The sequence below is a fragment of the Hyperoodon ampullatus genome, assembly GCF_949752795.1.
Source record: "Hyperoodon ampullatus genome assembly, chromosome: 3".
Taxonomy (NCBI): domain Eukaryota; kingdom Metazoa; phylum Chordata; class Mammalia; order Artiodactyla; family Ziphiidae; genus Hyperoodon; species Hyperoodon ampullatus.
This window is the reverse complement of record NC_136916.1, coordinates 38,360,273-38,378,749: the sequence shown is the minus strand read 5'-3', so window position 1 is coordinate 38,378,749 and position 18,477 is coordinate 38,360,273. Positions and strand designations below refer to the sequence as shown.

The following is an 18,477-nucleotide window of genomic DNA, read 5'->3' as shown; positions in this document are numbered from 1 at the left end:
GCATTGAATTTACAGAGATGCGAGCTCGCCTAATAAACAAGGGAGCAGCATTTTATATGTAGGTCAGCTTTTTCCTTCCTCCAGCTTTCCCTGCTTTTCGTTCGTTCCTGATGATATTGTGAGGGCTCTTCTTGCTACTGAGGTCCTCTTGGGCTAAAACAAGGCAGAATTTTCAAAGAGTATTTGAATATTATATTTTAAAATCAGGTTAAAAATACAATAAAATCAGGTTAAGGATATAAATTGCAGAGACCTAGACAGTTCTATCGCAGGAAGAACATGTTAAAAACCAAGCAGGGCGGGCTTCCTTAGTGGTGCAGTGGTTGAGAGTCCGCCTGCCGATGCAGGAGACACGGGTTCGTGCCCTGGTCTGGGAAGATCCCACATGCCGCGGAGCGGCTGGGCCCGTGAGCCATGGCCGCTGAGCCTGCGCGTCTGGAGCCTGTGCTCTGCAATGGGAAAGGCCACAACAGTGAGAGGCCCGCGTACCACAAAAAAAAAAAAAAAAAAAAAAAAGACCAAGCAGGTTTTTAACAATTCTCTGGGTTGTTCTCCCTGCCTCTAAACAGTTTGAAGACAGTGATGAAGATCCCAGTCAAGTCAGGATTATCCGACTTGAAAAAATGGTCTCAAGTCTCCTTGATGCATTTATGTTAGTAGGGAGTTTAACAGACTTGAGGAAAACCTCTTACCTTCCCGCCCGTGAGTTTGCACCAGTGATTCCAGAGCAGAAGGAAGGCAGAAAGTTGTTTGTTGTCACTATATTCTTTGAACCTCCCCGCAGCGTTTTACACATGAGAGTGGGACTGTATCTGCAAGGGGAGCGTCCCTTTCTTGACATGGTGTTAGGGAACCAGGGTTTGGGAGACTTGGATTCTTGTCCTATCTCTAATTCACATTGGATTGTGGGCAATCACTTCACCTCTCCGAGCCCCAATTACCTCATCTTAGACCATCTCTAAGTCTACTTCATCTACTTACACGTCATTTGCCAGAACATTCCCACTGGCCTTCTTACAGCCTTTGCAAGTGGAAACAGATAAGTCAAGACTTCGGGCTTATCTTGAGGGGACTTGGAGAGAGGGAGCTACTGCATTCAGCCTTTGTTGGTGAAGACCCTTGATTTTGCCCAAAGCCCTGTGTCTCTGACTGGCTTCTCTTCAGAGCCTCCATTGTCATCTCAATATTCTTTCTGTACTGAGGGTGGTCTTATGACTGGGACAGGTGCTGACCGTTGGAACGAGGTGAATATCCCCATCCTTCTGTGTGACTTGGGCAAGCTTTGAGAATTCCCAGGGCAAAAACCCTTCCTGCTCAGACTTTCATTCTAAAACTACAGTCTTCATTAAAGCTGAACTTTTCTGGGTAGCTGAGCTTATATGCCTGGCATCTGAATGAGAGCTCTCTTTGTCACTGTGTGGCTTGAGATCCGTTTTGCCAGCTCCGGGGAAACAATACATGTGTTCTTGTTTGTGTTTGCTGGGCAAGCAGATGTCTGAGCTGTGAGAGGCTTTTCTTTTCCCATGGCATTGCTTCTGACTTAGCGCTAAAGTGAAGATCACTGAAACATCACGTTGAGTTGAAAACTCAGGTCTTTGTCGTCTAAGGCAGGACAGGAGAGTTATTAAGAAGCATTTCACTGCAGCATCCGCTCACAATATCATCTGAAATTGTTCTCTTTGCCCAGAAAGCCTTAACTTGCCTCTAGAATATCCCCTGGTGGTACAGCACTATTGTGGCTTTGGAATTCAAATTATTCTGCTGTAGAAGTCTGAAGCAAAGCTACAGCAAAACCAGAAAATGTCTCCATGTGGCCTGTACGCTCCTTATTACATTAGGTGTCCCCCACCCCTTGACAATAAGAGCAATCCAGAACTGGCCAAACACCTCATCTCTGACGCCTTTCTTCCTTCTTGGCCTCACTCTGTTTTTCAGAGCCACTTTGGATGCTTAAAAAAACCATGAAAAGTGGCCTGCCTTTGGTATTTAGAGGCCAAGCAATTGGGGGAAAGGTTTCCTTCTCCCCCCTGTTATCAAGGCAGAGGGAAGTGCCCCCTCTTCATAAACTAGGATTGCTTTTGCCAAATTGTATTTGAAGGGGAACGGGCCCGTACTCGCAGTGAGAACTGGGATGCTATCCAAAACTACAGCTGCTTCCTCTTGCCTGTGTCACTGCTACAACTGCCTCCGGACGCTGTAGCCCAGGCATCCCCCCGCAGTGGCCCTTGGAAGCAGGCTGCAGAGCCCAGCTCGCCAGCCATTCTCAGACCCCAGGCGGTAGACAGCTGCCCCTTTTGAAGGAGTCAGCCCCCTACACACACCATGTTTTCTGAACCATTTTTCCTAGCATGTATTGTGGGTAAAACATTCACCTATCTCTAATGAATAAGCTGAAGTTAATCTCCAACCAGTGAATTAAGTCCTTTAACTCGACTCCTGTCAGTTAGTAATAAAACCTATAACCTGCCGTCTCCCCGTTCTGGTCCCCATTAGCCAAGAAATCTGTCGCCGTAAGTTGGGGACAGTCCACGTATAGCACCTGCAGAAACACCCTTCATCTCAATAGGCATTCTCCTTCCAGACCACCCACATGGAGCAGCCAACAGTCACCTAGAATAATTGCTGAGCCCTCAGTCCTAGCGCCAGCCACTCCCTCCCAGTGGGTGGACCGAGTTCCTGGGTGTGGGAGTTAGGTTTGGTTTGCTTTTTGTTTGGGCCTCTTTAGTTTTCCTAAAGCACAAGTCCATGTAGAATCCTGTCACCTCTCCACACCAATTTCAGATGGTCTGGGTCTCTCCCACTGCCTCAGGAAGACCTTCACTGTACCTGAGCTTTTGACTCCTGCCACTGCAGCTGCCTTAGCGACACCAGGGGCTGGGGGCGTGGAGGGGGGAGCCAGTTTGCATCTCCCCCTTTCCTGGTTAGACTTCCATGAACCACATTCTTCTGTTGGCAGATCTGCTTCCAGATTGATTTTTGAGAACCATCACTTTCACATTCCTAATTTTTGTTTGTTTTGTTTGATTTTTTTTTTTTTTGGACTTTCTGAAACTTCAAATGCTGCCCTAAAGATAATGTATTTTTGAGTTTGTGTTCTGAAAGCCTCCGTGCTGGTGGATTGGGGGTGGGGGAGGCGGAATACAGGATCCTCCAGCACTGAGGTGTTTAAGATTTGCAACTAGCAATGCAATTTTTTCTAAATATGAGGATATTTACCTTTATTAAGAAATTATACTAAACAGTGGTGTCCTTGATCATTTTATGTTCTCATATTACTTTTGGTTCTGTTTTGATTCTGTGTGGTGGTAAACAAAGATCATTACAAACAAAAACTGTAATTTTGTTATCTTTGATTCAATGGAATTTCTTTACTTAAAAAAATAAAAGACTAAAAATGTGGCGTGGCTGTGCGTCCTTTGTAGTGGAGATTTTCTATCTAAAAGGATTCTTCCTGTGTCTTCACCGAAGCACGAGCTTGAAAGAAATGGGCAAAACACCAAGTTCTCATCACAACTGATTTTAACCCAGCCTTGCAAATACCAAAGAAATGAGCAGCCCACAGGTGTCTTTACAAGCCCATCCTCTCCAGGAAGAAAGCCAAGGCCTGGCTTGGGAATAGTGAGATATCAGCATTTTAAATACTTGCTCTATAAAGTGAACCATGTAGACAGAATGTAAGGTGAGATGTAAATGGTGGTTGCCACGCATGAGTCCCATCCTTTTCTAATAGTGTTCTTTGAGAAGACTGGGTGAACGTGACCTAAATTAAGGTTATACTGGGTTGGTTGAGTAATGGTGGTGTTTTCTTCTTCTTTGCATCTGTCTGAATCCAAGCTAAGGGTCTCCAAGGGCCAAGCCCTGGCCCAGCCAGGAGAGTTGTGCCAGTGCATGCTCCCCCCACCCCAGGGACCTTGCACTCAGAGTTTTCTTCCCTCCTTGGCCATGCAAAACCTTTGACAAGCTAAGTGGGGTGGGGAGTGTTGGTTTTGGAGGACATGCATTAGCGAGGCCTAAAAATGCCCAAAATCGAATTCCAAAGTGTATCCCTTCCTGGTAAGCAAGCTTCTCCCCCAGCACCGACCCCACCGCCCCACTTCCTATCACCCACAAAATAGCCAGACTACTTTGATCCAAGAAAACCAACTTGCAAAGAACACTACCTATGAAAAGTACCACTTGAAAGAGATTTCAGGTCCAGGGTGTTAGGCAGATTGATGCCAACAGCTTGCCAATGTGGTCAGCGCACAGCTGTGCCTCTCCTGATTCTACCCTATAGATTTGTTCTAGGTGACATTTATCTACAATCACTCGCTGACCCAAGGGTGCTGATGTCTTTTTTATTATACCTTCCAATAACAGGCCTCTCAGCTCTAGCTCTATAGGGAGTACTTTCCCATGTTAAGGACCAAACACCTAACTGGATGGCCCTCCAGCTGTATGACAGCCTCCCTCCTCATTTCTGTCTTGGTGTATCCCCCCCTTAGAGGGGGTCACATGTAGCTGAGTGGTTAGGACAACCTTACTGGCAGTTTAGCCTTGAACTGCTCAATCTCTCCCAAAGAAAAGTTAAACCTCTCTCTCTCTGTGTGTCTATGTGCACCCAGGACTTATATTTGATTCGTGCTGCCTACCCCATTTGAAATTACCCCAGCATCTCTACTGAAGACCATTTGGTTTCCCCTTAAAGTTATTTCCTCCTTTATCTGATGATGTTGGTGAAATTGATCTGGAATAAATGAAGCTCTAATTCCATGGTTCCTCTTCCCCACCTCTACCTACATTTCCTCTATCCCCAGAAATAAACATTTGAGACAAAGCATTGGTAGTAACAGAGCCAAGGGATTTGGAGCCAGAGTTGCTGGGTTAGGGTCCCATCCAGGCCACTTCCTAGCTCTGTGACCCTGATCAGTATTGGACCTTGGGTTTTCCTTTTTCTTTTTTTTTTTTTAACCCCTAAGATGAGAATAATTTTAATAAGAATGCCTGTCTCTAGATATTGAGAGAATCAAATAAAATAATGTTTTTCAAAGTGTTACGTTGAGCAGTCCCCTCCTGGGACCACACTTTGAGTAGTAAGTCTCTCTGGTATCCTGTGAGCTTCCAGACCCTGCACTGCTAAGCTTCCTCAACACCAGAGCCACGCCCACCATTGAAAGTGGGATAAAAGGTGGTCCAGTTCACCCTGAAGGTGACTCTTCAGCTCTTTTCCTGGTTGACCTAAGACCTGGGCATCCCTCTTCCAGGAAAACTTTGCCAGGATACCAGGGAGCATTGGCCTCCTACAGCGTCCTTTAGGTAAACTCGAGGCTCTAAGCAGTGACCAGTCTTGCTCACAGGCTCTCTGAAGCTGATGGCCCATTTCCCTACTGAGACTTCCATCCACACCTTAACAAATGCTTCCATCTGCTAACAGATAGTATTTCCCCAAAGGGCCACATGATGCATCACTGTGACTTCCCAACTTTTGCTATGCTCAAATTACTTTCACATGTAGAACCCCTGCCTCATCCCAGACGTCTCCAGAAAGGAAGATGTTCTGAGCAGCAAGTGGTTGCCGTGAAAGTCATGCTTTGTTGTCCCCCTTCCTATTTGCTGGCTTTCAAGAGTATTTTACTGTCCCTCTTCCTCTCTCATTAATGCGGGGGTTGTGGCCACTTGTAAGAATACAGCATATGTAGGCAGCTCGGATTCTGTGAGACTGAGCACATCAGATTTTAACATTAACATTCGTGGTCTTCAGGCGCCTGCTCCCAAAGGCGGCACCACCTTCCTGGCAAGGTCTGGCTTGGCCTGCCCCTGGCTAGTCTGTCCCTGGGCATGGAGGGGCAGTACCACGGCACGGCCAGCAGAGGGTGGTGGCAGCCCACGGTCAGAACCGACTCGCTGGGTCCCAACCCTATAGCTTCTTCCTCAGAAAGCCCCTGGGCTTTTATGTCAAACCCTCCCTAAGCTAAGGCCCTAGCCCTGCTGCCTTTAGGAGGGACACCAGCATCCGTTTGGATTTGAGTAAGACAAAGCTGCCCCAAGAGCCTCTGCCTGCAGTTTTTCCCATATCCTAATCTCATTTATAAATTAGAGCTCCCACAAATCAGAGGGTGGGACTAGGAGGGCTCCTGGCAATTAGGGGCCAGGGGAAAGATGGGAGTCATCCAAGAGGAATCAGCCACTGTTTTCCTCAAATTTGGGACACAACTCTTTTACCTAACAATTATAAGTGTATCTTGAAAGTTTAAAAAAATGCTCATTCCTTTAATTTTTAAAACTCAGCCTCATCCCTGCTCCCGCTCCACCAACACCTGTACTGTCGACTCCCCAATACCCTCTATCTTGGCAAACGCAAGTCCCCATTCTCTTATCACTTGCCCCCTCAGCGGCATGTTTGTGCCCTCACACTTGAAATACCTTCTTAGCTCCAGATGTTCTAGGAGATCTCTCGGGGTGAGGCTGCTGAGCCCCCTTCAACCATAGACCTCCACTCTTTTTAGGCTTAATACTAGAGTTCCATGTAAGGTTTGATTTGGAAAAGCTTCAAGTTTCAAAGGATTTAAAGAAGGGTTTGGGAGAAATCCTCACTGGTCAGCCACCCACAATAATTTTCTATGATTCCTCCTCCAGCTCTGAAGTCGTATGTATATCATTTATGAACATAGATTGTTGACTGTGAATGTCATAGAGAAGGAAATTACTTGGGTGATGAGCATACACTGCAAACCCTAGAAATGAAAGAAAAGGTATAAGAAGTAAATGCATATATATGTACAGTCACATATATATGTACATGTACACAGCCACACTGGAAAACGAGAAAGAGAATTCAGTGGTTCAGATAAATTCCTAAAGGAGTGAAAGCAAACTGCATTGGATGGAACCCACAGCCCAGGAAACAGCTGAAGGTCCTGCCCCAAAAGGTGGGTGCAGCACCAAGGGTGCTTTATGCCCAGAAGGAGGCAAGAGCAGAGAAGTCTTGGGATGATTATCAGGGTACCTAGTGGAGGCAGCCAGGCCAGTTGACCCTCACCCACCACCATGAGCCAGACAACAGGAACAAGTGTCTGCCTCCACTGGGAAAGTCAGTGTAGGATCTTGGGAAAAGAATCTGTCAGTGCCTATAAGCCCCATGCCCAGAAGAAGCCAGGCCTTCCCCAAGACAGAGCAGCATGCCCAACACACACTCAAAAGTCACCAGACACTTGAGGAAAGCCAACTGCACAGAAAGGAAAGCATTTATATTTGTCTAAATATGCAGAGCTTGAAAGTAGAAGTTCATTTCTATAAGGTGTCTTGAGACTGAAGACAAAGAAGAGTGTTCACTGGATAACTTGAGGACTGGGAGAGTGCTCAGAGAAGATACCATCTGTAAATCTATGTAAAACTATCCGTTGAGGCAAGGGGTCTGGAGGAGAGAGCTTTGGTGGAGAGACCCCACAGACAGAAGGAGGGGGACACAACTGCCACCCTTGAAGGAAGTCCAAGCTCCTGACTACCACTGCATACATCAGACTGCACCTGACTGAGGGGGACCAGACCTCCCCAAAATGGAGCTACTTCAAGCCTGCTTCCACCCTGGAATTACACGTGGAAAACGTTTCACCTGCCTACCAGCCACCAAGATCACTATACTTGCCAGATCATTTTCACTTATATTCCCCCTCTCTTATCTTCTTTTTTATATTTTTAGGGGTGGGAGAGACTTTTAAAGCAGCCTCCTTGCCTATTTTCACAGACCCTAAATAGCAAAACTATTACAAAGAAAATCACTGAGAAGCTTGATTAGAGTCTTTGACACTCAACTCCACACAAATCTCTGTCCTAAAGCTTCAGAGGCAGTAGGAGTATAAATGCCCTCACTTCTTCTTGCTCAAGGGAATTCCCCTGCTTTTTTATTGCCCCCCAGCTTGGGAGGAGGGTGACACCTGAGCTCACCCAAGCTTAGGAAGGTTCAGAGGAACCACAGTCACCCCAGGCAGCCCTTTTCCCAGCCTTCTGAGTCCAGGGCAGCTGAGGAGAGGCCCAGGGACACTAACTACAGGTCGGATGGCAGGGGATGTTCTCAGAAGGCTGTGTTCTCAGCTTGGGCCCGGGGACCAAAGAGCTGTTCAGCAACGACTTTGCCGTCATACTTGGGCAGTGTGCCCCCAAAGTCGGAGGGCAGGATGTCCTCGTTGAACTCCTGGTAGAAGCTGGAGAGGTCTTCTCCATGGACAAAGACCTGCAGGGAAGCAGAGGAGACAGAGCTGAACAAGGGGGGTTCCCTTAGGATGAGGGCTGGGGGGAGAAGAGGGACAGGAGGACAAAGGCACACATGCCATCTCTGCCTGGTGATGGCCTTCTCAGAAGTCCTCCTTGTTGTGCTGTCTGTGGGATCCACTTGGTTCAGAACCTTGGTACAGAGCCTGAGGAGGGCTCAGGTGGGGTGTCCTCCTCCTCCACCATCATCCCTCTTGTCTCCTGAACCCTTTCCTGCTACAACCCCGTTCACTCACTCACACACCAGACGATCACCGGGCACCTTCCCTGCGTGGCCACGCACTCACCCTCTGGAGCAATTTGCTCTTCAAGAAGGGCTTGACCACGTTGTAGGTCGTGGTGAAGTACCACGGCTGGTGGATGAAGTGGATGGCTTTGAACCGGGCTGGGAAGGAATCCTGCAGGGACAGACAGCACCCCACCACATGGCCCCATGACCTCAGAGGTTCCCACTTACTCTCCCACTGCCTCTCCCCATGACAAGAGGACAGAGTTGTCAGCACTCGGTTGCCCCAGATGATAGCCCACTGAAGGTTCCATCCCCAGGCCAGCAGCTGGGGAGACCTGGCTTCACTGCAGCTCCAAACTGAAGAAAGGATGCCCCAGAGGCCACACAACCCAGCCCTCATCCTGCGGATGCACAAAACCTTGTAATTAGGTGGAATAAGGAAATGAAATGGTAGCCTTGCGTAGTTTTCAGGTGACCAAGGTTTTTCAAATCCACTTGCCTGCTGAGCAGACTGCAAACTATTATAGAGCAGAGGTACACTATTGTCATGCCTCATTGTCCTTTGTCCCCTCCCATGACTCCCACCTCCCATCTCTCCTTTCCAAGGCAAAGCAGATTTAAGATTAGATTAGCTCTAAGAAAGGACTTCTGACACATCAGTATATAGGAGTGAGTTGTCAGGAGCATTAATGATACCTCTTTCTCAGGATAAATTCACATCTAGAGGGAGGCAGCATGACATATGTAGACAGAGAATGGGATTCTAGGTCAGAAGGTGTAGGTTCAAGTCCCGCCTCTGCCACTTGATAGCTGTGTGACCTTGAGAAGTCACTCAAATCTCTGAGCCTAGATTTCCAGGTTTGTAAAACGAAGCAGGGAAGCAGGGAGAGAATGCTTTTAAGGAGTTAATGAATTAATGAATGTGAACATGTGGCAAACTGTTGATCACCACGAAGTGTTTGTGGCTGGGGCTGTGATTGTCATTGCTCTTTTGGGCACTAGGCGGCTGTCTTCTCAGGTCCCTGCCAGCATCATTAAACCGGGAAACCCAGCCCAGCCTCCCAGCCTTCCCACCCATAAGAGGCTCCTGCAGGACAGGGTTCTGTGGCCTCACCTGGAGCATGTCCACCATCTTCCTGAGATCTGAAGCCCGAAGTCCAGCAGCCTGCTGCATGGTAAAGCCCTTGAAGTTCTCAATGATGCAAAAGCCATTAATTTGAGTTTCCTCATTCTCCAGTAGCTTCTCCAGGATGAAACAGTATGCCTGCAAGATCTTGGGCACAACGTGAACAGGCTGTAAGATCCAACCCACAAAGACAGTTAAGACTCAAGGTCCTAACGGGAGAGCTAACTGGTATACCCCTTCCCAGAGGTAATTTGTCACAGGCTTTGAGCTGGGACAGTCCACCTCTGTGAATGTATGCCAAGAAAATAATCTTCAATGTCATATCCACGGTTAGATGCCAGAGTGTTTATCCTTGTACCCCTATAATAGTGGAACAACCTAAATGTCCAGCAATAAGGGACTGGTGAAATTATGGTGTATTCATGCCATGGAGTATTCTAGAACGGTGATATATAAGACTAATGATACAGAAAGATATCCATTCATGGTATATTATTGTAGAGTACAATCCCATTTTTATAAGAAAAAATGTGTATGTCTGTGTGCATATGCGTTCACATATGTTTCTAGGTTTCTAGAAAAAATAGGCTGGAAGGATGTCAGTGGTAGAAATCTCTGGGTGGTAGAATTGTGGATGATTTTAAATTTGTGATTTTTTTGGTATTTTCTAAAATGAGTAGATATCACTTATGTAACAAGAAAAAATATTTGTTAAGTCTCTTCCTTACCATACGTATGTATGCCTCAGTCCTAAAGCCAGTATCTTATTCAGTAGCAAACACTACAGGCATCCCTAATATGATCAGGAACAAGGTAAGCATGTTCAACTCTGTGTTGGAAGTAGTGGCCTATTCAACTATTCAACTCTGTGTTGGAAGTAGTGGCCAGTGCATCCAAGTTGTTTTTTTTTTTTTTAATCAAGGGTATAAGAACTAGAAGAGGAAAAGAAAAAATGTCCCCCATTTACAGATAATATGATAGTATTCTTAGAAAATCTGAGAGAGTCATTTATATGAGTAACATAAATAACAGAAGAATTCAGTAAAAATACCAGGATACGAAATTAACATACAAAACCAATAATCTTCATAGATACAAAAAATAACCAAGTAGGAGATATAATGGCAGAGAAAGTCCCACCTATAGCAACAATAAAATAAATACTTACTACAAATTTATTGACAAACATGCCTAAGGTTTGAAAACTTTAAAACACTCCTGGAAGCTCAAAATGTAAAAGGGAAGGCATCCCTTTTTTGTGGATAGTACCACTGGCCATGGATGTTGCATTCATAAAGATGCTGATTCTCTCCAAGTTTGTTAATCTACATTAATGTTATACCAATAAAAATCTCCTGACATTTCTCCTAGAGCTTAATAAATTAATTCTAAAGTTCATAAGGAAAGGTAAACATGCAAGAATAGCTAGAAAAGCCCTGAAAAAGAGGAGCATTAAGGACAGAACTGATCCCAACAGATATTAAACATTCTATACCATCTCTATAATTTAAACAGTGTGATATTGGAGCATGAAAAGACAGACCGATGGCACAGAATAGAAAGTCCAGAAATAGATCCAAACACATATGAAGATGCAGAATATGATAAAGATGGCATCTCAAGCCACTGGGGAAAACGATGGACTTTTAAATAAATGGTGTTGCGACTACTAGGCAGCATTTTCTAAAATGAGTTTGTACTTTTTTTAAGGCCTGGTGGCACATGCCAAAGTTCTCTCAAGATAAACCCTAGTTCCCCCACTAGGACAGCTCTCTTAAAGGCCTGACAAGTGAAATCATATATATATATATATATATATATATATATATATATGGTCTGTGTCGCTCTCAGCTTTCAGCATTTGGCAGGGCTGATCCCAGCTCATGGCCCACAGCTGTCACTCCCACTTGGCAGGGGTACCAGGGGGCAGCCGTGTACTGGCCAGTGGGCCCTGCCTTCAAAGCTGCTGGGTTTTCCAGCTGCCATGGCACATCCTAGGACTTCTCCTCCTGCCGGGAAAGGGCCTGGTGCCATGAGCTACTGGCCATTCCCCCACAAACCTCGCCTCCTGGGGAGCCAGGAATGAGGGTCCAATAGAGGCCACGTTTGGAGGAGGGAGCCCAGCCCAGGGGATGGGAGGGAGCCAGGCAAATCCCCACTGACCTCATCAAAGGTGATTTCTTCAGAGTCCCAGTTCTCAATATTGAAGAGCATGACTACTCGGCCATACTTGTCCCGACTGGAGAGGACACCAGGGTAGCCAGCCTCGACAGTGCAGCGGACAGCCTCCAGGGACAGGCTGTCGAAGAGCTCTGGGTACTGCAGCCGGAAGTTCACATAGCCTGGCAGAGGGGGAGCAGAAGAGGCCCCTCAGGGAGCCAGCACATCCTGGGGTGGCACATGGTGGGCATCCAGAGACCCACAGGCTCCTGCCTGGCTCCTCCACCTACAAGCTATGTGTAACCCAGCAGGACACTCAACCTTTCTGTGCCCCATATTACCTCTCCAAAAAATAGGATGATAATATTGGCCTATCTCACCAAATTGCTGTGGTAATCAAACAAGATTCCAGGTACGAACGAATGAGTAAACTGTAAAAACACAAGATGTAATCCTAAATCTAAGGACAATTACTATTTGGTATTTTTCTCTTTCCCAAGGGTAGAGGCACAGGTTTCTCAGTTGGGCACAGGTTTAGGTGAGTGGGGTGGGGTGGGGAAATGACCCCCAGATAAAACCCAAAGCAGGAAACAGAGGCCCTCTCTGACTCCAGCGGCACTCCCACCACCCACTAACCCCACCCTGACTCATCCCGAACAGGTCCCCACCTATCTGCGATCGTCTCTTCCACCAAACCCCAGAGGGACCAGGCCCAGAGGAGGTTTGGGGAGGCATTTGCCAAGGGAAAGCCACTGACCTCCTCGCTGCTCCTCCAACACTCCAGGCCCGTTCCCACCACCTAGTCTTTTTTTTTTTTTTTTTGCGGTACGCGGGCCTCTCACTGTTGTGGCCTCTCCCGTTGCGGAGCACAGGCTCCGGATGCGCAGGCTCAGCGGCCATGGCTCATGGGTCTAACTGCTCCGCGGCATGTGGGATCTTCCCGGACCGGGACACGAACCCGTGTCCCCTGCATCGGCAGGCAGACTCTCAACCACGGCGCCACCAGGGAAGCCCCCACCACCTAGTCTTCATCTTGCTGTACCCTCTGCCCTACTGCTCTTTCCCCAGGCATCTCATTTCCTTCGAGTTTTTCTTTAAGAGTTCTCTTTGCACTGGAGCCTTCCTAGCCTCTTTACCTAAAACTCCGACCCCTCAGTCCTTTATATCCACCTTCTTTATTTTTCTCTGTATATTTTTATTTTATTTGTCTGGTTTATTATTTCCACCATTAGACTATAAGACCCACGAGGGCCGGCAGTTCTTGTCTGCTTTGTTCTCTGCCACATCCTTTGGCCTAAAACAGCGGTTGGCAAAGCAGAGAATTACCATTTGCGGAAGGAAGGAAGAAGTAAGGAGAATCATCAGGCTGCATAGGGCCTGCTCAGACACCCCTTCCCTCCACCAGCACCAAGGACTTGATTTCCTTAAGACACTGGTCTTCATACCGTGGGCATGGCCAGGATGGTTCTGTCCTTGGGACTCACCCCCAGGGCTGGCACCATCTTCAATTCTACTATGCGTGAGGTTTGGGTACCTAAGGAGAGTCAAGCTCATACCCACCTTCCCTGCAGTGCTCCAGAGCCAAAACCTAGGCTGGGCGGGTGGGGAAGGGGAGAGCAGGGGTGAGAGAGGAAACTACCCCAATTTGGGCACCCAATCTGGGTGACTCAGTTCTGCTCATTGAGACTCAGGAGAGTGAAGAGGCGGGGCCAGACCTCTAGGAATCTGGTCCTGTCAGACTCATCCATTCATTGTCAGAGCTGAAAGGGATCTTGAAGGCTATTTAGTTCACACACCCATTTTACAGGTAAGGAAAAGGAGGCTCAGAGAGAGTGACTTGCACGGCACAGGGAATAGGAGGGAAGTGAAGGAGTCGGTCTCAGTGCCTTGGTGAGGGTCAATGCCCTCCTCGTGACCTTCCCCCCTTCCCCCCTCACTCCCCACCCCCCGCAGCCTTCCCAGGGCCACCCATCCTGCGCAGGCCTCACCTCTGAGCAGCTCATAGGCTCGGCCCACGTGGAATTTGCGCGCGCGGATGAAACGCAGGAAGAAGGTGCTGTCCTTTCCCTGCACCCTCTCAGCCACGGCCACGGCCAGCTCCTGCCCGGAGGCTGCTTCCCCCTGCACCAGCTCCTGCAGCTCCCGAACCGCCTCCTCCCGGGTCTCCTCCCTCTCATTCAGCTCGTCCTTGGCCTGGAACAGGGGTGGGGTGCAGGCACGAGGTCAGGTAGGCGTGGGTGCGGGAGGCTCCTCCAGGTGCCAGACAGGCTGAGGGGCAGAGGGCGCGGCAGCTGGGGCCATCGCTGCTCTGCCCACAGGGGCAGCTTCTGCACTGGCAGCACCTCAGACTGCCAATTACATTTGGAGAAAATTAGGTCAAACTTTCATCCTGGGTGTGTTTGAGGAGACAGCCAGAGAGCTAAACGTTTCTAATCACAACAGCCTACTGGAGCCCTGACTTAGCACACTGCTAAGTCCTTTAGATACATTATGTTTTTAAATCTTTGCCACAATCCGTCACAGGAAGGTTGTCATCTTATCCCCATTTCTCAGGGTGAGCAGACTGAGGCTGATAGAGGTCAAGGTATTCTTGACCAAGGTCACCCAGATAAAAAGGGGTGAAGCTGAAACTCTTACTCAGGTTGGACTTTTAATCGCTTCACTCTGCTGCCTCCCAGGCTCATTTCTGACCTTTCCAAAATCAAAGATACCCGGCAGTTGGCAGCCTGTCCTCTGCCTCCTGTTCCTCCCCTTGGCTGAGCCTGGAGAACTCCTCAGCGTTCCAGGGGCAGCTCTTTCCTTGGACGGCATGAGGGGGAAAGGCAGGTCTGGGGGACCTCAGAGCACTTTTCCCTTGAGACGCCCAGGGAGCAGAGATGGAAGCCAGGAGCCCGGGTCCAGCTTAACCCCAAGACAGCTCTCCCACCCTCCACAGAGCACAGTCTGATAAACTGAACTGGTCCAACAACTTCCTTTCATAGGTACAGAAAGCAAAACCCAAAGAGGGAAAGAAGTTTGCTCAAGGTCACACAGCAAGTTGGAAGTCGGTCTGGTATTAGAACTCAGGCCTTTTCCTGTCCAATGTGGGCAACAGTTGGATCCCTGTTCTCCAAGGCCATTGCAAACCAATGTTCCTCACATCTGAGTCTAGGATGATCCCTGGTCCAGAAGCCCTCGGTCTTGGCATTGGTTTCAGGGAACACTGTTGGTGCCATAGTCTTGGAATAGGCTGGCCTGGACATCTGGTCACCGCAACTGCTGCCATGGCCCTGACCTTCAGAATAGCCCCTAGAACAAGCCAGTCCTTTAGGTCCAGAATGACCTGGAGAGCTGGTGCTGGACCCTTTCTACAGGAGAGAGGATGCTATCAACATTCCCCCTTGTTGCCTCTCTACCCTGTCCCTCTGCACACCCCGGGGTCACCTCACCTTCTGCAAGGTGTGGCGGGGCAGCTGGCTGCACTGGCCAAAGACAGGTCCATGGTCTTTGGTTGTAAGCCGCTCCAGTTGGGCACGGAGCTCCTGTTCCTCTTCAGGGACCATGCGGAATGTGCCCGCCTGGGCAGAGAGAAGTCAGGAAAAGACAGGAAGAGACCCCCAGCAACCTGAGCAAGCCAGTCAAATGGGTCTGCTCAGACCCTAAACTAGTGCTTTTGCCCAAGGTCACCATTGAGCTTCCTCCCTTTGGGTGGGGTCAGGGACCGCAGAGAGGTTGTAGGGGTGAATGCCCATAACCCTGAGCAGACCAGATGGCAGAGAAACAGGAAGGGAGAAAGGGAAGGAGGGAAGGTGGATGGAGGGGAGCCCCAGGGCACAGGGGTACTCACCCCCTCTGACATGCTGCCTCTGGAAGACTCGGAGTGCTCGGAAAAAGAAAGACCCCGCTTCTTCTGTCCTGGCCTCTCCAGGCAGCCTCCTTCCTAGGAGAGGAAGTCAGGGCTGCAGTGGTATGGAGAAACCGTTCTGTTATTGTCTCAGAACAGTGGATCTCATACTTTTGAGTGCATCAGAATCACGTGGGACATTTGTTAGAAATGCAGATGCCTGGGCCCTGCACCTGTGATTCTGACTCAGGAGGTCTGAACTGGGGCCCGGGCATCTATACTTTAAAACAGCACTCCCGGTGGCTCTGAAGAAGGTGGTTCTTGGGCTACACTTTGGGAAACACCCCTTTGAGAAGGAACACACACAAAATACCTCAAACCTCAGTTCTTAAGATGAGTTGGCCCAGCCAGGGAAAAACTAGGATCAGCCTCCATTCTCAGTTACATGATCACTGCAGGATAAGACAATCCGTCCTCCCACTTGTGGCCCTCCTTTTCCAGCCCAAAGGGGCACCTCAGAAACTTCCCAGCCTAGTGGATGGCCCCGTTCCAGTGAATTAACTCTCCAGAGGGGTGATAGCTAGTTACATAACCATAACTGCATGCGTGTTCTGTGCCTTGTGATGCGCTATTTTCAAATCCATTGTCTGGGAGCCAGCATTATTATTCCCATTCTACATGGGAGGAAACAGGCCCAGGAGAGTAAGTGACTTGGCCAAGGTCACACAGCCCGCAATAGCCAGGGATCGGGACTTAAGACCAAGCTGTGAACTTTCCATCAGCATCAAGAGGCAGCCTGTTGTGGCAAAAGTTAGACCTGGGTTCGAATTCTCTCTTCCATTTGCAAGCTTTGTGATTTAACCTGTATCTTGGCTGTCCCCTGTAAAAGGGAGATGGAAGTTTATGAGGATTTAATTAAATAATGAACACAGAAGCAGTGCCTGCCCACCAGAACCAATTTCATCCACTGCACACATGACAGCACACTGAGTATTTTTGGAGACAACTCTTCTATTTCCAGATTTTCTCCTCTCCTACCTAAATGTCCCCAGACCCGTCACCACCCTGCTCCTGCCTCTGACCAGTTTTCCGTTGGTCAGTTCTGTCATCTGTTCACTGTTGATTAGTAAGCAGAGGTGGGACTTGAACCTATGTCTGCCTGAGACCAAGACTTGCTTTGACACCTAGAGCCAAGACATCTCCAGGCAAACTCCCTAGGAGAGCTGGTGTCACAGAAAACCCTTTAGGGTCAGAGAGAACCAGGTTTGAATCAGGCTTTGGCATTTACCACCCATATGAGCTAGGGTGGTAGGTTATTTAACCTTTCTGAGCCTCAGTTTCCTCATCTGCAAATTGGGGATAATAACCACACCTACCAAATAGAGTTGTAATGAAGATCCTATAATTTCTGTAGGGTACCTAGCACAGTGTTTTGCTCTAAAACATAGTTCCCCTTCCCTTTCTTAGCATTATATTGATCATTACCCCAACTTGCACAAAGAAACCTAGAGGATGCCAGGGAATATCTGAGGATCTCCCATTTCCTGCCTCTCCCACTCCACAGACCCAGCAGGGCAGGGAGGTTCTGGGGGCTGTCATCCACCAACAGGAATAAAATCTAAGTCAGCTTTCTAGCAGGTAGACTTCCAAATATACAGGCATATATACAAGACAGACTGAAATACAGACAAAGTCCCTTGGATTTTGCTGGAACAGAAAGGGAGGGGCTGACAGAACTCCCTGAGCAAAGGGCTCAGACAGGAGAGACAGTGGCTAGACACCCCCAGCCAGTTAGGCAGCTCATCAGGACAAGATCCTAGATCTTAGAAATGGAGGGTTAAAGTCAGTACAGCAACTCTTTTTAAAATATGCCCAATCTACTAACTCTGATTTTTTAAATATTGATTTATGAGCTGTATACAAGAAAATATACCCACCCCTCACTCCATGTGGAGTCTGTTCCCTGCCATCTAGGGTTGCCAGTTAAAATACAGAATGCCCAATTACATGTGAGTTTCAGATGAGCAAAAGTTTTTTTGAAGTGTTTAAGTGTGTGCCATACAAATTTGGGACATACTTATATTAAAAAAGTATTTGTTGTTCATCTGAAATTCACATTTGACTGGGTGTCCTACATTTTTATTTGCTACGTCTGCCATCAGGTTGGTCTGGCTCAACCTGAAAAATGGCTAGCTGGTTTCAGTTTTTGAGCAGCCTGAGATGTGGTCTCCCCACTGCTGACTCCTCACCCTAGTCCTGGGCTTCCTGGCCCAGCCAGGCCCCTGCTACTGACTTACCTGCCAAGTCAGCAGCTCCTCCTTGGGACACCTGGTGCCTGTGTCCTCCAGGGCCTGGAGGTTGCCTCCTCTGGGGGCGTGGTCCAGTCAGCAGGTTGGAATTAGTGTGTCACAAGGAACTTCTCACGGCCCACAGTTTCCCGTTAAATCAGGCTCACAGGGAGGCCCAGATTGGGGCAAGTGATGCACCAGGGGGGAGCGGGGATCAGCCTGGGCCTGGCTGGAGCCACCTCAAAGCCCTCCTTTGTGTGCGTCTGCTCCAGAGTTCCTGCTCAGCCATGTGGAAGCCGGGCTGTGGGGATGGGATCTGGGCCAGCCCCATACGCTTCTCCCCGTCCTCTCTCTCATCGCAGGGAGGTCTGAGAAAGCACACCCCTGGGTAAGACATGCTCAAGATGGAGGGAAATTTTAAATGTGATTGTAGATGAAATGGCAGCTGTGGAGAATCCTGGCCTGTCACCCTCTCCCTGAGCTCAGCAGGGCCTGGCGTGGTCGGGCAGTGAGTGAGGCCAGCTGGGAAATGTAGCTGGTTAAGATTGAGTGCGGAAAGGACAAGACAGGCTGACCCACTTTTAGGCTGTGGGGTGCAGTGATA

The 18,477-nt window shown here is 48.4% G+C and overlaps 1 protein-coding gene across 1 annotated transcript; it reads right to left on the bottom strand.

Annotated features, from left to right (window-relative positions):
• Positions 1-7,964: 7,964 nt before the first annotated feature.
• On the bottom strand, positions 7,965-18,270 carry RLBP1 (retinaldehyde binding protein 1; the record flags this gene model as incomplete). Its single annotated transcript, XM_079699070.1, has 9 exons — positions 7,965-8,209; positions 8,535-8,645; positions 9,591-9,749; positions 11,766-11,944; positions 13,751-13,955; positions 15,191-15,319; positions 15,589-15,681; positions 17,883-17,952; positions 18,113-18,270. The coding sequence occupies 9 exons, from the start codon at positions 18,268-18,270 to the stop codon at positions 8,051-8,053; spliced, it is 1,263 nt and encodes a 420-aa protein (XP_079555196.1). The 3' UTR covers positions 7,965-8,050.
• Positions 18,271-18,477: the final 207 nt, after the last annotated feature.